We start from the raw sequence: 16,543 nt of genomic DNA on the forward strand, positions 1-16,543 counted from the left end.
TCCATTGGTATGATCATCTGACATCTATTTTTCTTCTATCAGTAGGTTTAGAAAATGTCATATGGCACATGGAGGCCCTTGACAAACACAATTAAGGCCTTAAATGACCCTTAAAATAACATTGCATTATTAAACTCTGAAATAACTCGTGTATAAAGCAGTTCTACAAAATAGAATGGCATTAGATGTCTCAGCAGCACAAGGAGGAACATGTGCCGTTATTAAAGTGGAATGTTGCGGGGCACCTGGGTGGCTCAGTCAGTTGAGCGTCTGAGCCAGCTCAGGTCATGGTCTCGCGGTTTGTGAGTTCGAGCCCCACGTCGGGCTCTGAGCTGATAGCTCAGAGCCTGGAGCCTGCTTCGGATTCTGTGTCTCCCTCTCTCTCTGCCCCTCCCCTGCTTGTGCTCTGTCTCTCTCTCAAAAATAAACATTAAAAAAAATAAATAAAGTGGAATGTTGCATCTACATTCAGGATTATGACAAAAATGTAACAAGATTACTTACTGATATGAATAATCAAATTGGTGCTCTTAAAGAGATCCTACATTGTCGGGGCGCCTGGGTGGCTCAGTCGGTTGAGCGTCCGACTTCAGCTCAGGTCACGATCTCACGGTTTGTGAGTTCGAGCCCCGCGTCGGGCTCTGAGCTGATAGCTCAGAGCCTGGAGCCTGCTTCCGATTCTGTGTCTCCCTCTCTCTCTGCCCCTCCCCCATTCATGCTCTGTCTCTCTCTGTCTCAAAAAAATAAATAAACATTAAAAAAAAAATTAAAAAAAAAAAGATCCTACATTGTCACTTAATGACTGGTTACATTCCTGGTCAGGAGGTGGACTGTGATCCACACTAAAGGGTCTTCTCATTGCTCTTCTTATTTTCATAATAATAATAATAATAATAATCCTAATGTGTTGTCTCTTTAGCTTGGTTCTCTATTCTTGAGATACCTGCAAGTAGTTCCTGACTCCTTCACCTAGCCGACATATGATCCTTACTACTTGAAACAAATTCATCCTGATGTCCACTCTGGACTCTACGGCAACAGCCTTCCATAATAGTTACTTGCAGGGACAGAGAGTGACTAATTTTGGTCCATAGGTTGGGACATCTCTAAGACCCCTGTCAGGCTGAAGAAGTCACAGAAGATGAGGGAGGCCTTCGCCCTTCAACAACCTTCAAGATTTAAGGACCGAAAATTGGCCAGGGGGGAAATGATGAGGGACAGAAGCAGAGAAATGTTCACTTTTGGCTGATCTACAGCCTGCACAGTTCCGGTAAGGAGCCAACATGTGCTGGCTGCTACGTTCTTAAAGGGCCTCATGACAGTCTGTACATCTCACTCATAGTTAATACCAAACCAAATGATAAGCACTGGAGAAATGTTACAAAAGCGGTTTTAGGAGTAGAAATTCAAAGCAAACATTTATGATCTGACACTCCCTGCACGTCCCCTCCCCCTTGAGCACTAAGTATATAACTACCAGGTTCATACAGCAAAAAAGCGCAGTCCTTTCTGCCCATGGGTCCTGCCTATGTGCTGCTTAAATAAACTAAGTTGCACCACATAACATTTCAAGAATTCTTTCTTGATCCTTGCACTCGATGACCCCGCAACACCCCTGGGAATTTTCAGGCCCTGTAATAGCAGACTCCACATTTCCTGAACAAAAAATAAATATGTGTACGGGAGTGCAGCAAGGGGCTTCTTTCATGCTCAAAGGAAGCACTTCTAAATAGTTCCCAGTAATAGTTAACTGGAGGACTTGAATTAATTTTTATTTTCCCAGACCTGTGAAGGCCCCCGTAATAGTTTTCTGGGGATGGCATAACACAACACAACATAGGCTAGGTTGTCTAATCAACAGAAATGAATTCTCTCACAGTTCTGGAGGATGTTAGATCAAGATCAAGATGTCAGCAAGGGCTCGTGTCCTCTGAGGCCTCTCTGCTTGGTTTGCAGATGGCTGCCTTCTGCCATGTCTTCACATGGCCTTTTCTCTGTGCGTGCAAATCCCTAGTGTGTCTTTTTTGTGTCCTAATTTATTATTCTTATAAGGTACACCAGTCAGACTGGATTAGGGCCCATCTAAAATGGCCTCATTCTAACTTAAATACCTCTTGAAAGGCCCTATCTGCAAATACAGTCACATTCTAAAGTACTGGGTGTTAGGGCTTCAATATGTGCAGTTTTAGGGCTGCAAATTCAGCCCTTTACAGCCCTGTCCCTTTGCCGATTCTTGCTATCTGGTTGCCCTGTGGTTCGCTGTGTGGAAAACAGCATGAACCACAGAAGAAGCCAGGGACCACAGGGCCCTCTATTTGCTAAAAGAACGCTTGCCTCAAACCAAGAGAGAAATGGAAGAGTCTTGGGACTTGCACCCCTTTATGCCTACTTCTTGCATTCTATTACAGAGAGACCCATTGTTGATGCCTTCCCAGGATTTGGGGCATTTCCGAGTTTTAAAAGTGACACAGTAACTTTCTACTTGAAGCAGGTGAAATGCCTATTTTGCATCTGAGGATCACATGGGAAAGATACAAGCCATTCACCATCAGAAGTTTCAGATTAAGGAGTTTTTAAAGATCTCAGGTTGCGTTTAGAAACAAACTACAATGTGAAAACAGAGCCAAGAGGAGAGGAAGTAAAAGAACCTTGCAAGGCACAGTTAGTAGCACTCTGAAAGTCAGTATTTCCTGTTTGCTAACAAACCTCATTCTTCCACAACGGCCTTGCTCAATGATAGCAGGTCTTGTAATGCCAGTGGCTCTAGGTCAATTCACTGAAAGCCAGGTGTTTCTATTTTACCTTCCTAATCCCTGCGGGTCCCCATCAAGTTTCTCCCATTGTTTCTAATCCCCCTTAATCCTCCCACTGCCATTTGTTCTCACTTCCCCCATCCTTTCAAGTGCCTCTTGGTTCCCCCAAGCCTTTGTCCCTTTCCCTCTCCGCCAACCCCAGTCCTTTCTAATTGCTCCCGGTCCTACAGATCCCGCCCTTTACATTCCAGTCCTTTATGCCCTCCCCTTACCGCCCATTCCTCCAGTCCCTCCCACTACGTCTATTCCCGTAGCCCCGCCCGCTCTGCGTCAGCCCCTCCCCACCTCAAAGGGAACGCAGGCGTTTTAAGGCTGATAAACATAGACCATTGCCTACTGAAAGCACTGTGCCGTTTTACGCTCACATCAACATCGAATTCGATGAACAGGCTTGATGTCAGAAACATCATCAGCAACCCTATTACTCTTTTTAACTATCTGATAGCATTTTTTGGTGAAAATAAACACCTTGCTGTTTTATATTGTATTTTTCTCGATTACTAGTAATGTTGGAAATCTTAACATGTGTTGTTTTGGTTAACTATTTCTTGTTCTGTGAATTGCCTGTTCATATTCTTTGTCCATTTTTCAATTGGGTTACCTTTTCCTTATTGACATATTTGGATTATTAGTCTTTTATATATTTCACTAATATTTTCTCCTCGATGTCCCTTTTAACTAGGCTGAGCCGGACTGCATATTCCTTAAAATGTCGTTATGCAGATGTAATGGAATACTGACCAACTAAGATTCTGCAGAAATGTTCAAAAGTCGTTAAAAGAATTCCATCCAGTATGAATTCCCGGCGAAAGACAGGCAATGCAGGGAACAAGGGTACACAGGACTGCCTCGCTATAGGCCTCTACCTTCAGAGACGCCCGGGGGTGGGCAGAGAGTCTGTAGCCTCCGCAGGCAGGCAAGGCCAGAGCAGGCGGAGGGAGTGCAAAAGCTGAGAAGGGCCGGCAGAAGAACCCGCACACCGCACCAAGAAGCGCGGAAGGACTGTGGCCAGCTCTTTTCCCTCCAAAGTCCGGGTTTCTCTGACTCACGAACGACCTCTGGAGGCAAACACTCTACAAATTTCGCTCCGTTCTACCCATTCAGAAACCTTCTCCACTGCTAGGCTAGTTCCACGTTTTGCTTTCGCAAAAGAGCGCATTTCCGGGGTGGGGACTCCGATGGCCTTTCTGGGAAATGGAATCTTGGTCAGGAGGATTCTGGGAGTCGTAGTGCCTACTGTTCTCTTTGCGCACGCACATTTCCGTTTTCACTTTGCGGCTGCTGGTTCTGCGCCACGGGGGAGTCGTGTACGCCTGTGCTGCTCTGGCTCTTTGTATCTTGGGGAGGAGTCCCGGGTTAGAACGGACTTGGGACCTCTGTCAGTTACAATTGCAATTGCATTTAGGCAATTACAGCGGTTTGTGATATCTCTGAGCTGTCAGATGTAGGGGGGCAGCGCCTCATGGCCTGGAGGAAGAAGCTTCGGAGCTAAAACCTTGGGGTGTGGCTTAGGAATAGGCTGAGGGGCCATGCGTCCAAATTCTGGGGCCTCGAGAGCTCGGAGTCCCCAACAAGCAGAGCAACGACCTTAAAAGGACCTTCGAGTTAATGAGATGGCGACATCCCCTGACAGTTTAAAGCTGTTCTCCCTTTCAGACAGGGGTGCACTGCGACCCTAATTTCATTTTATTAAGGTCACTGTGGTTGTGGTTGGGAAGGTTCCCCAGGGGAGGGCATTGAAGACCGAGCTGTAGTCTAGGGAGATGTGATAATAACCAATGGTGACAATGGCAGTGTGGACTGAGTGGGTGATAAAGGCTCAGGGGGAGGAAGGAGTTGAGGATTCTCAGATTTCTGATGTGGGCTGCTGGCATGTCTGCAGATGATCTCACCTTAAGAAATTCTTGCTCCTAATCTGTCTTAACTCCAAAAAACACTGGAGGGGTCCTGGAGTGAGCACACGTGTAAATCTATTCACAAAGCCATTTAGATGCATACTTTGACCCAAAGGACACTCATTCCCATAGCCATACAGCTCTGTCATACCCATCCTTGTGAGCACACTGCTGTGTAAATACACACAGCCATATAGCTACTCATGATCATACACTTACACATACTCCATGCTCCAGACAATGGCCCTGATAAATGTATCCATCTCAGTTCAAAGAGCCTCTCCCAGAGCTGAGGTTACCTTGGGCTAAGTGTGGCCTCTAGGCCAAAAGAACACATGTTGATTTCTTTGGGCCTCTCTCTGGGAACTTCACACACAGCTCAGCCATTATCCTTCCTACTACATCCATGTCGAGTATGACTCTGGCTCTTCCTGGTTACCTTCCTATCACTGGCTTAATGGGAGGGATAAATGGAGTTTAAATTCAGGTAAGGGGTTTGCTTATCTCAATGTTTGCTGAGGCCTTTTCCAGAGCAGTAGTTCTGAATGTGTCTGCTGGACTCTTTTAAGAATCCAGTGAAAGCTGTGAACACTTTTCCCAGATAAACATAGCTGTGTAACCACGATTTTGAAAACAAAATCAGAACCTATCTTTTGGTCCCTAATTAAGAACTTCACTAGAAGTAAATCAGAGGATCAGTTTCCTGGTTGCCCTTTCTGTAGTTTTGAAGTGGTGCTAAAGGAGATAGAGTAGGGTTCCAAGTCCCCAGAGGATGAAGCATTGGGCCTCATCAAGTCTCAGGCCATGAGGATGGAGCAGTCTCTCTTTCCGTCCTTCTGTTACCCTTAGTTATGGAGCCACGCTATCAGTCTGCAGGTCCTCTGCTGGGCCATCAGTCATTCAGCTGGTTAGTGGAAGAGTTAGCAGGCAGGCAGTTCAAGCTTATCAGATATTTACTTATTTAGTGTTAGAAGGTCAGTTAAAAAGCCAGTAGGTCAAGTGATTTGTGGTTTAGAAACTTAATCAGCCAACTGGCCAGTCACTTAGCGTTAACTTTTTAGGTGGACAGTAGTCTGTCAGGATTCATCGGTCCAAGGTCGATATGATGATCAATCCATTCATCAGGGAGCCAGTTTTTGAGAATGCCGAACAGCTGGGTCACCAGTGGGACCAAAGGGCAGCTGGGGTGAAACCATTTGGATACAGAGTGTGTTTCTACTTGCTACATCGTGAAGACAATATGGTAGCACTACCCCCTCCTTATTTGCGGTTTTGCTTTCCATGGTTTCAGCCCCCAGTCAAATGTGATCCAGAAGCAGATGATCTTCCTTCTAAGTTATCCTCAGATCAGTAGCAGCTTAATGATACATCACTGTGCCTACGTGTTCACCTCACTTCATCTCATCATGTAGGTATTTGATCATCTCACAGCATAATAGAAAGGAGGGTGAGTGCAGTACAATATTTTGAGGGAAGGAGGGAGAGAGAGAGACCACATTCACAGAACTTTTATTACAGCATATTGTTATAATTTTTCTATTTTATTATTAATATTGTCTTACAGTGCTAATTTATAAATTAAACTTTATTATGTGCATGTATGTACAGGAAAAAACATCGTATATATAGGGTTCAGTATCTGCGGTTTTAGGCATCCACTGGGGGTCCTGGAATGTATCCCTTAAGGACAAGTGTGGGCTACTGTATAGGCAAGTGGAGAGGAGAGGTGACTCCTAGGCCACCAGAGGGAGCTTCAGTTTGCTGGGAAAGAGGAAATGCCATAGAACAAGGGCCAGGCAGAGTTGACACTAGACGGCAGTGTGGCGCCCCTTCCCAACCGTGCCCTGCACACTCCAGAGCTAAACCTCAGGCTTGTGGCAGCCCAGTCTCTGGCCAGCTTGCGGAAAGGCTCCAGAAAGGATTTCTCACCTAGGAAGTGCTTAACCAAGACATGCTTGACTCCCGAGCTAGGAGGAAGCCAGCCAGCTACGACCAGAAGGACTTGCCACTCCTAGGCACCACTGCCAGGAGCACACCAGCCATGGGGGAGGAGGGAGAATGGAGGAGCATCTTACCTGTCTCTCCCAGGGCACAGAGGGTAGCAACTCCCTAAAGCTGAAGCACAGAGGGCAGGATCTGTCTTCGGTCGAGGTGCGTGCCACTTCCCGGGCTGCTGCTTCAGCAGCTGCTTCTCTAGGGGCTAAGGAGGGGCTAGACCAATTGACCTAAAGCCGATGACTCAATTCCTTTGCTGGACTCTGATCAGCTGCTCCTTCTGCGATGGGCAGTAACTCTAACGCCAAAGAGGGAGGTTAGATATAGATAATGAAGGAAACATGGGGAAAGGATGAGCTATGAGGTTAATTTCCCTTTGGGAATAGCTGAGATGTTTACGTAAGGTGTCAAATACGGCATTGGGCACAAAGGCAGGACTCAGAAGAGTTGAGTTCTTTTCACCGCCAAAGGGAAGTGCAGGAGCCCAGGTAGTTGTATGCCTAGAGCAAGATATTATGGCTCCAGATGGGCTTTCTGGCTTAACGGGCAGGAGCATACCCCGGCTCCAGCTGGTTTCTTTGTGTCAGAGCAGTTAAAAGAAAGAATAACTTGGGGACAATAGTGATTATAGAGGTGTCCTTGTGGCTAGCACTTTATGTACACTCTCACAGGAGGTATCACCCCCAGTTTACAGATGGGGAATCTGTGGTCTCACAGCTTACAATAGGAAGCGATGCAGAACTGGTTTTGAACTCAGCCTGTGTGGTCTCAAAGCTCTTTCCTTTTTTGGGATATCCTACTTCAGACACAAATGGGGAAGCAGAAGAAAGTGAAAGACTGGGAGGTTGCTAGGTCCTGAGGAAGATTGGCTGGGGGACTCCGGACAGGACGGTCCCCTTCAGAGATTCTGCAAACCTGGCATCCCACATGGTGACAATGGCCTTTTTTCTCTCTCCCAGGCACGCAAGAAACATGTCAACGACGGCAGTCTGTGCACAGCCCCTTTGGCCTTGTGAGTCACCTTAGGGAACTTGGATTTTCTCTAGAAGGTAGGGGAGGACCAAGGGGTTTCAACAAGGAGGGGCATGGTTTGATTTGTACAGTCCATGCACCAGAGAGAAATATCGAGTGTGGACTTAGCATGTATTAGTAAACCCTCACACACTCACGTGGGGCCCGTGAGGAATGTTTACTGCGAAGGTGGAGTGATGATGAGCAAGGGCTCAGGAGTCTGCTGCTTTGACTCCCAGGTCTGCCACTTCCCTGCTGGGAGGCCTTGGAGGATGACCTCTCCTCTCAGCTTCTTTCTTCAGGTTAAAAATGGGAGACAAGAAGGATGATCTCAGGGCCACAGGATTGCTATGAGACAGAAACAAGGCTTTGCTTGCAAAGCACAGCACAGTGCCCGGGACCCTGAGGCGCTCAGTGAACACTGACTCCTCCTCACGTCGAACACGTCTCCTGCTGCCTTCCCCATCCTCTCTCGGCCTAACGTCTCTGTACACCCACTGTTGTGGTGACCGAGTCCATGCAGGCCTTGACCTGACAGCATCTTATGCTCTTGCTTTCTGCCTCAGGACTTCTCGGACGCCAGGGTGCCCAGGTGAACCCTCTGCACTCCTGCGGGTCCTACCCAGCAACAGGGGGCAGACAGCCGAGGATGGGAGCAAGGGGTCAACGTCCCTCTGGTCTTCCTCCGGGTGAATGGTTCAGATGCGTCTCAGGTTTGTCAGGAGGTCGCGTGGGCTGGAGCCACCGGTGACCGTGGTGGCTCGGCCCACAGCCCCACTGCAGCTTTCCCTCTTCCCTTTGTCACCTTCCCTGTCCTTCGCTCCTGTCCTCAGGACAACATTCCCTCATAAACACCTACACTTAAGGGTTTTTTGGGTTTTTTTTATCCCCCTCAGACTGCTCTCGGAACGCAGGCTAAAACAACCCATGAGAAGATGATCCTACTTTCTTAGAAATGCTGCCTTAGGAAAAAGCGGGAAGAGAAATGGAGGGAGCTGGAATCACGAATGTAACAGAGATCATTCCCTGGACTAACGTTGACTCAGCTGTATGGCAGTTTTCAGGCTTTGCTTATTCACTTGTAGGAGGGTAGTGGAGTAAGGGGGCGGAGGAAGCGGAGCGCCAAGGGAGCTGGAAGAGGTCTGTTGTCTGGGAAAACCCACCCTCCAGTCCTGAATCTGCCACTTCCTACTGACTGTGGGATCCTGGGCAGAGGCCTACCTCTGGGCCCCGGTCTCACCACCTGTAAAATGGAGATAATAAATGCTTACACAGCCCATGAGACATAATGGCTCTGCCAGTGTCCAGCCCCTGGTATGTGTTCAATAAATGGGAAGTCTTGGTAGAACAGCTCTGTGTAATCAGCTTTGGGCTGTTCAAGATCAAGTTTCTCCTATTGCTTCTTGTGCACTTACTGAACTGCCACACTAAGCCCCTCAAAGGCAGAGATAGAAGAAATTTGTCATCAATAGATATACTATCCCTTTCAAGCAACTGACCCCAGTTTTACTGCCCAGACTAGCAGAGGCCTTAGGCCCTAGGCTTTGCTTGCCTTCTGTTGCAGGTCTGTTCCCAGGAGCAGACTCTGAGAGGGATGCATGTGGGAAGTTTACTCGTGAATGTTCTTGGGGCCAATGCTGCGGAGGAAGGGGAGGCAGGAGATGAGGCAGAAGTGGACTGTGATGCAGTCATGAGGCCTCCGCTGATGCCATGGGGAGTGCTGAAACAGGGATGGGATGGCCCCTCAGCGTTGTCACCAGGGTTTTCAATCCCTGCCTTGCCTACTCATTGGATGCGGCTGTCCCAGTAAGGAGACACTGCCAGCTGCTGGGGAAGAGTCGTGAAGTGGTCTTCCCAATATCCACTCCCCGTTCTTCCTTATTAAGAGGCACCTGGGGGCGCATGGGTGTCTCACTTGGTTAAGTGTCCGACTCCAGCTCAGGTCACGATCTCATGGTCCATGAGTTCCAGCCCTGCGTCAGACTCTGTGCTGACAGCTTGGAGCTCGGAGCCTGTTTCAGCTTCTGTGTCTCCCTCTCTCTGTGTCCCTCCCCCACTCACACTCTGTTTCTCTCAAAAAATAAACATTTAAAAAATATTAAAAAAAAAAAAAAAAAGAGACAGCAATGTGCCCAACAAAAATATTCACTCTCCTAGATTCCTTTGCAATGGAGGTGGGCCAATGGATGCTGTTCCAGCCGGTAAGATGTAAATAGCAGTCTGGGTTTCTGACACTCGGGCCACTGGGGAAAATGAAAGGCTTTATTTGCTTAACCATTGTATTCAGGTTTCTGTGGCACCCAAAGTCCTAAATGGTTTTGAGAGGCACTGTCGTGTCCTGCTTAAGAACATGGTCCTTTGAGTTAAACGGGCAAGAGCTTTGAGTCCTACCTCTGCTGCCTACTGTGTGAAATCTCAGATGGGTCACGCCATCACACTTACCTGTTTCTATAAAGTGGGAATGATGGTACTACCTGACACGTGTCTCATGTAACCCTGTGGTAACCAGCCTGTCGCAGTTTGCCTGGAACGTGCTCAATTTTAGCAATGAAAAGTCCCTCATCCTGGGGAACTCCTTAGTCCCAGGCAAACCGGGACAGTTGGTCTCCCTATTCAAACACGCGCCCCAAACTACCCTATCTCCTTTACAGATGGAAGACTGGGCCCTCCCTGAAGGCTAGACATTATGTTTGATGCCATCCCTTAATGGCTGAGTATAACATCACTGCAAAGATTAGTTTTATATTATGTGGTTTTTTCATAAGAAAAGCAGCAACCACAGATGGTCAGAGGCACAGCTGGAATATTTTCCTGATCATTTAAATTTTTAACAGTTGTAACCCCACTATGTTTTAGTACTCATTGATATTCACCAGCAAATATGGTATCTTGTAGGGCTATTCGAAGGGTGAAATTAGTCTAGGAAAAGACTTTTCCATGATGTGTTACACAGTACAAGCGCTATGAAGTTGACCGGTGTCACACACACTTGGGTTGGACACTAGGCTTGGCTCTTCTTTTGGAAAAGTGACTTCACCCCCGTACCCCACTCCAGCCTGCTTCCCCATTTGTGTTAGGGGTAATAGGAACTTCTTGAGAGCATTTAGATTGATAAAGAAATGCTTGTGGGGCATTTCTCAAGGGAAGTGTGACCCCAAAATGGTGCCTTTACTGCTCCCAGGTATCCAGAAGCCAGGCCTCAGGCCGCCCCCTGCTGAAGGGCTCCGCAGATCTGGGAAGAGCCAAGTGGACCCTCCAGTGATACCTGCTCCTCACATCAAGGCCAGTCTCAGCTGGCAAGTGGGTTTCAGAGGCCAGGACGGCCTGACCAGACACTCTGAATTCGGCTGGTTCCTCTCAAGCACAAGTATTAGTATTCATGAGATGGCTACAGGGCAGGTACCAACATTTAGTTCAGTGGCCTTGAGCAATGGGAGTTAATTGGGGCCCAGGCCAGAACTCTGGCCACTATCAAAGCCAGTACTGCAATGTAAAAACCCTAGCTGTTTTCTGCTCTGTACTTGGGGCTGTGTTTAAACACACCCGGGTACACCCACACTAGCTTGGGCTGCTAAATCTGTTCAGAAGGTTTCCTGAAGACTCACAGAAATGGAAGCATGCATCCCTGCCTCTCCTGTATCAGTTTTTAGGGGTCCTAGGCAAAGGAATCACTCACATCTTTAAAAAGCCTAATTCTGCTATAGCCTCGAAGATCCTCAAATAGGGTTAACAGCAGTATTAAGTTCTCCAATTGTTTATCAGTGAAATTTGAGAAACACTCTAGTCATGTTAATATCTGCAGCTGTACTGAAAAAGGGTTAACTGCTCAATTGGGCTACAAAATTAACGTGTACAATCGCTGGCTTCTCCTTGTTCTGTGTACCTCAAAAGCCTGTGGTCTCATTTTAGTACCTTGGTTTTAAGTTTCAATTTCATTAATTTAATATTTTAAAAATATGTCTTTAGGGGAGCCTGGGCAGCTCAGTCGGTTAAGTGTCTGACTTCGGCTCAGGTCATGATCTTGAAGTCTGCAGGTTCGGGCCCTGCATCAGGCTCTGTGCTGACAGCTCAGAGCCTGGAGTCTGCTTCGGATTCTGTGTCTCCCTCTCCCTCTGCCTCTTCCCAGCTCGTGCTCTGTCTCTCTCGCTCTCTCAAAAATAAATAATCATGAAAAAAATTTTTCAAAAAGTCTCATCTATATCATTAAATATTATGCAAATATTAGATAGCTACCTACCTATCATCTATCTCAATGTGGAAATACCTCCAAGACATACTGTTAAGGGAAGTAAGTTAATAAGAAATATATTTTAAGGGAAGCAAATTACAGAACAATATATACAAAGTGATCTTATTTAAAAATTACATATATTTGTACATCTGCATGGAAAATTTCTGGAAGAGTATCTGTCAAACAGCTCACAGTGTTCTCTCTGGAGGTGAGAAAAGAGAACTTCACTTGAAGCCACTTTCAGTATAGTTTGATTGTTGTCCAGTGAGCATGTATTAATTTTAATCATAAAAACAAGAAAGCTGAATTTGCATCCACACCTGCCATGAACTAAGCCATTAAGACCACTGCCCAGAAACCAAGAACTAAATGCATTAATCTCGGCTCAGTGCTCAGTGTTTGTTTATGGAGAGAGATGTCTCAGTACTTGATGCTGAGGAAGGTATATTAATGATGTACATACCTGATGTCTTGGGAGGCAAAAACCTCTTACCTATGCTTTTAATGTTGACTTTTATCCAAAATATTTACCTTTATCAAGAGACGTTTCCAACTGATTTTTAAAACATCTTCTGATTCACTTTTGGTTTTAAATCTTCAAACTGTGTTTAGCAGTCCTAATTCAAATATACCGTGAGTGGAAGCAAAAACCAACTGATTAGGTTTAAATACTCAAGAGACAGCACATGATTTTCAGCAACGAAAGGAGCTGTGTAAATGGATTTCAAACCAGTCCAAGGCCACTAGCTGTGCATGTCCTCTGGGCCCCATGCGCAGCCTGCAGCCGGGCCACGGGTCCTGGCCTCTTTGCTCCGCAGGTACTGGAGAGTTGTCTAATTTGCAACATTTTTACTTACAACAACAACAACAAAAGGATACATTTCTAAAATACCGGAACTTACTTGAAAAGACCCATAGGTACAAACCATGACTTGTATGTACGAGTACTCTTCAAAAATTTATTTATAGAAATGGAAGTATGTATCCAAAGGCAACATTAGACAAAAACAAAAAGTTTGGAATGCCAACGACACAGGAAAGTCTCACCTGCACTTTACATTTCTTCACAAGGAACTAGCACCATTTTAGTTCAGAAACCACAGATTTCATTATAATTGCTTCTAATATATAAAATACCTTATAAAGCTTATTTAACTATCTAGTAACAAAGTTCTTCCAAAAACTTATTTAAAAATCAGTTAGAATTTACCATTTGAAATTGACGAAAATGGTTTAAAAACTGATCTAATTCTAGGGCTGGTCAAAGGGAAGGGGCCATAATTAGTTTTATTGGAAGAAAGTGCCTGAATTCAGCTTCTGGCTTTCCTTCTAACCACCAAGCAGGTACAGTAAATTGAATATCACATAGGAATAAGAGCACATCTAAAACTGGCCTTAGAAAATATTTTCCCAGACTATAAAAATACTAAATGGGATACAAAAATCTCAGCATATACAGCAAATAGACTACAGCAGACAAATATTTAAAACATACTTAAAACTATCATCTACCACGATCATCATGAACATCAAGTATTACTCTAACAATTTTTCTATGATTCATTCGGATTTGATATTTACTTCCCCTCAAGTTTTATTGTAACACCAGATATAGACCAAATTCGGTGTGTCTAGTGGAGGTTACTGGAGGCACCACTGAATAATTCTCTGCGTTCAATTGCTTCTTAAAGCGCTGAAAGTGCAAACTGTAGAGGAGCCAGTTTTCTGAGGTCAGGGGTCAGCACACTGCAGCCCATGAACACAGCCACACTCGTCTGGCTATGTGCTGTCTGTGGGTGCTTTCATGTTCCAAGAGCAGAGCTGAACAGTGAGGACTGTATGTGGCCTTTGGGTGCTCAAAGTCTGAAATCTTTACTATCTGGCCCTGTACCGAAAAAATTTGCTGACCCCTATTTCAGATAAATCACTTCAGGAAATGTTTCCTTGAAGTTAGGACAAGGTAAAATTGTCCCAGGTGAAGAAAATGCGGGCTGAGGTTTGCTGGTTCCATCATATAGTACCGTGGCGGATCAAAATAATATACATGTGGATCGCCAACTTTGAGTATTGAATTATTATTCTGGCGTTGTAAGCAAAGTCTGGCTCTGATAAAAGTACCTTCCCTTTCTCTGTGAACTGGCCATTATGTACCAAGTAACTAACTCGTGTACCCAATTATAGCGACGTACTTACTGTTCAACCCAACCATCTACGTGGCTCTAAAACACAATTTCTAGCCTTTATAAATCAATAATCTTAAACCCTTAGCAACAGACAGAACTAGAAGCAGACCCTTCCCATCCCTCTCTATTGGCATAGATTCTATGAGCACTGTGCTGCTGCTCACCTTTTAGAATCCTTCCCTGTGACATGCATCATAATAATTAGTACTAGTACTACTCCCCAGGCCCACAAACATGTCCCTTTTGACAAAGCGGACTAGGTTTTCTAGGGGGCACATGGGCTTGGAAGAATGCTTGTGGTGGTCCTGGCAAAAAGAGGTGTGGAACGTGACATCAACACCATTATAAAGAATCCGGACAGAATGCTCACTGGGCTTTTCTCTGTCTTGCCAGAGCTCAAAGATCAACCTGGCTGCAAACCTTGGGAATCTGGCTTCCATAAGGCCCAAGGCACTGAGAACTGGTGACAGGGTGACATCGTGAGCAGAGTAGAGGGTGAAGACCTCTTCTTTCCTGCCCTCCGCAGCACGCTGCATCCGGGTGATGGTCTGATTGAGGATGGGGTGGGCGCCCAGGAGTGCATAGCCCAGATACAGTTTCTTCTCCCGCCTCTCTCTCTCGTCCTCTATCTGATGTGTCTTGATCACCTTGAAGTGCTCCATGTCAATACAGCCATTTCTGGTGCACGGGAAGCTGACGTTGTGGCAGAAGTGGCAGAGCATGGAGTCTATGGGGTTGGCCGCTCGAAGCTGTTTGGTGGGGACATCCACGATCCTGGCCATGTCCTCGTAGGTCCTCTCCAGCTGGCTGTTTTTCAAACGTAAGAGGTATTGCCGACGCTGTTCCTTTTCCAGATACTGGTTTCTCAGGGGACAATAGCAGTTTCCGGAGCAGAAGAGAGCACTTGGCTGGTGCCTAAAATGAATCTTCTTCCAGTCAAAATCGGGGAGAAAACCATAAAGCAAGGCCAGCCCACTCTGGAGCGTCCGGCTTTTCCCAGTGGTCTCCAAGTAAAGTTGGTCTGTGGACCAGTTATTCGGCAGGAGTTTGTGTTTCTTTAGATAGATGTCCCTCAGCAGCTGGCCATTCTGCAAATGCTGCACGACTCCTGAAACACAGGGACACGAGCTGCCCTCACTACTAGCTCAGCAGAAGGAGTAGCAAAGGGAAGTCAAGTCTGTGGCCAACTCTACAATGCTTTACATCAGTGCCTGAGAATATAACCAAAACCATCCCCCAGCGTGTGGAAGCTCCATCAGCTCGTGAAGGCTGGAGCCCCTTGGGGTTATCATCCATGAAGGGATGGGCAGAGCTGGGGAGCACCAATCCCTCCCTTCTTGCCCAGCCCCTTCCCTGGGGAGGGGCATCGTGACTGGTGGGCCTCAGAAGGCAGGAAATGCCCTGCTGGTAGGTGTCAAGGCTGTAATTGGCATGGGCCTAAGGAGAGCTTTCTCCAACCTGCCCAAGGACACAGCATTCTTTAGTATGCAGTGAGGGCCCATGGGAATCACTCAGGTAAAGAAAAAAAGTTGCTTGCTGGCTCCCTAGTCCCCTCACTGCCGTGGAGTTCTCTCCCTCATTCTCCCTACTCTCCCAAGTGAAGGCTCTCTGCTAACCTTCTAGCGGCATTCCGTCTAATCCTGCCGCAGGGTTACCAGCTCATCAAGGATATTTTGTCTGCACAGATATGGAATGATTGCTCAGATACCGGATAGAATACTTGAAAAAAAGCAAAGTGCAGAACAGTACATTTATTATAGCCCTTTTAAATAAAAATGAGGGAAAAGTAAGAATGTATATTTGTAGTTTTGCATAAACTACAGAATGTGTCTGTGTTTTGCATAAAGAACCTTTGGAAGGACATGCAAGAAACTAATACCAATGGTTACCTGGGGATGACAGGGGCACAGAAATGGGATAAATGGAACATAGGAACAAAAACTTTAAATTTACTTGTTAACTAAAAGTTTAACAAGTTTTATTTTTGAACCACCACAGTATGGTAACACATTATCTTGAAAAAAAAAAAAAAAAAAAGAAGAAAAGCCTTATCTTCAAACAGAAAACAATCTGCAAGCTCACCCTCCAAGCAGTAGGATGTAGGGGTGATGGAATCTCAGCAACAGATATGAATTCTCGGAGAGGGTAGGCCACATGCAGGCCCCATGACCAGTTCATGACCAATGTCACTTATTCAGATGCCCAAATGATATGAAAACCTGAGACAACTCAAGGCTGAGGTGCGTGAGACAGAGGGAACTGCTTTGGCCCGGGAAGGGGAACAGCTAAAGAAAGTATCATGAAGGGTGTCTGGGTCCCGTTCTGAAGGAAGAATATCGAGGGAATTCCTTCAGAGATCGGCGCTGACACAGGTCTTAGGCATTTATTTCCAAAATGATTTGCATAAAGAGGCAA

General features: G+C 46.0%; 2 protein-coding genes across 15 annotated transcripts in view; both read right to left on the bottom strand.

Moving 5' to 3' along the window:
* Positions 1-4,018, bottom strand: part of ZBTB38 (zinc finger and BTB domain containing 38) — a 170,665-nt gene extending 166,647 nt beyond the window's left edge. For 3 of the 8 annotated variants that reach the window (XM_015083217.3, XM_027061718.2, XM_027061716.2), the window contains exon 1: positions 3,555-3,951. The gene's annotated coding sequence lies outside the window, so the exon portion shown is untranslated. Of the gene's footprint in view, positions 1-2,706; positions 2,922-3,554 lie in introns of those variants that run through there. The other 5 variants (XR_003420931.2, XR_001431808.3, XR_003420930.2 and 2 more) reach the window with 5 other exon arrangements.
* Positions 4,019-12,884: 8,866 nt separating this feature from the next.
* Positions 12,885-16,543, bottom strand: part of PXYLP1 (2-phosphoxylose phosphatase 1) — a 71,089-nt gene continuing 67,430 nt past the window's right edge. For all 7 annotated transcript variants that reach the window (XM_027061721.2, XM_053221383.1, XM_027061722.2 and 4 more), the window contains one exon: positions 12,885-15,236. In XM_027061721.2, the coding sequence (XP_026917522.1) occupies positions 14,296-15,236 (941 nt within the window). In that variant the 3' untranslated portion in view covers positions 12,885-14,295. The remainder of the gene's footprint in view (positions 15,237-16,543) is intronic.

The sequence above is a fragment of the Acinonyx jubatus genome, chromosome C2 (genome assembly GCF_027475565.1).
Source record: "Acinonyx jubatus isolate Ajub_Pintada_27869175 chromosome C2, VMU_Ajub_asm_v1.0, whole genome shotgun sequence".
Taxonomy (NCBI): domain Eukaryota; kingdom Metazoa; phylum Chordata; class Mammalia; order Carnivora; family Felidae; genus Acinonyx; species Acinonyx jubatus.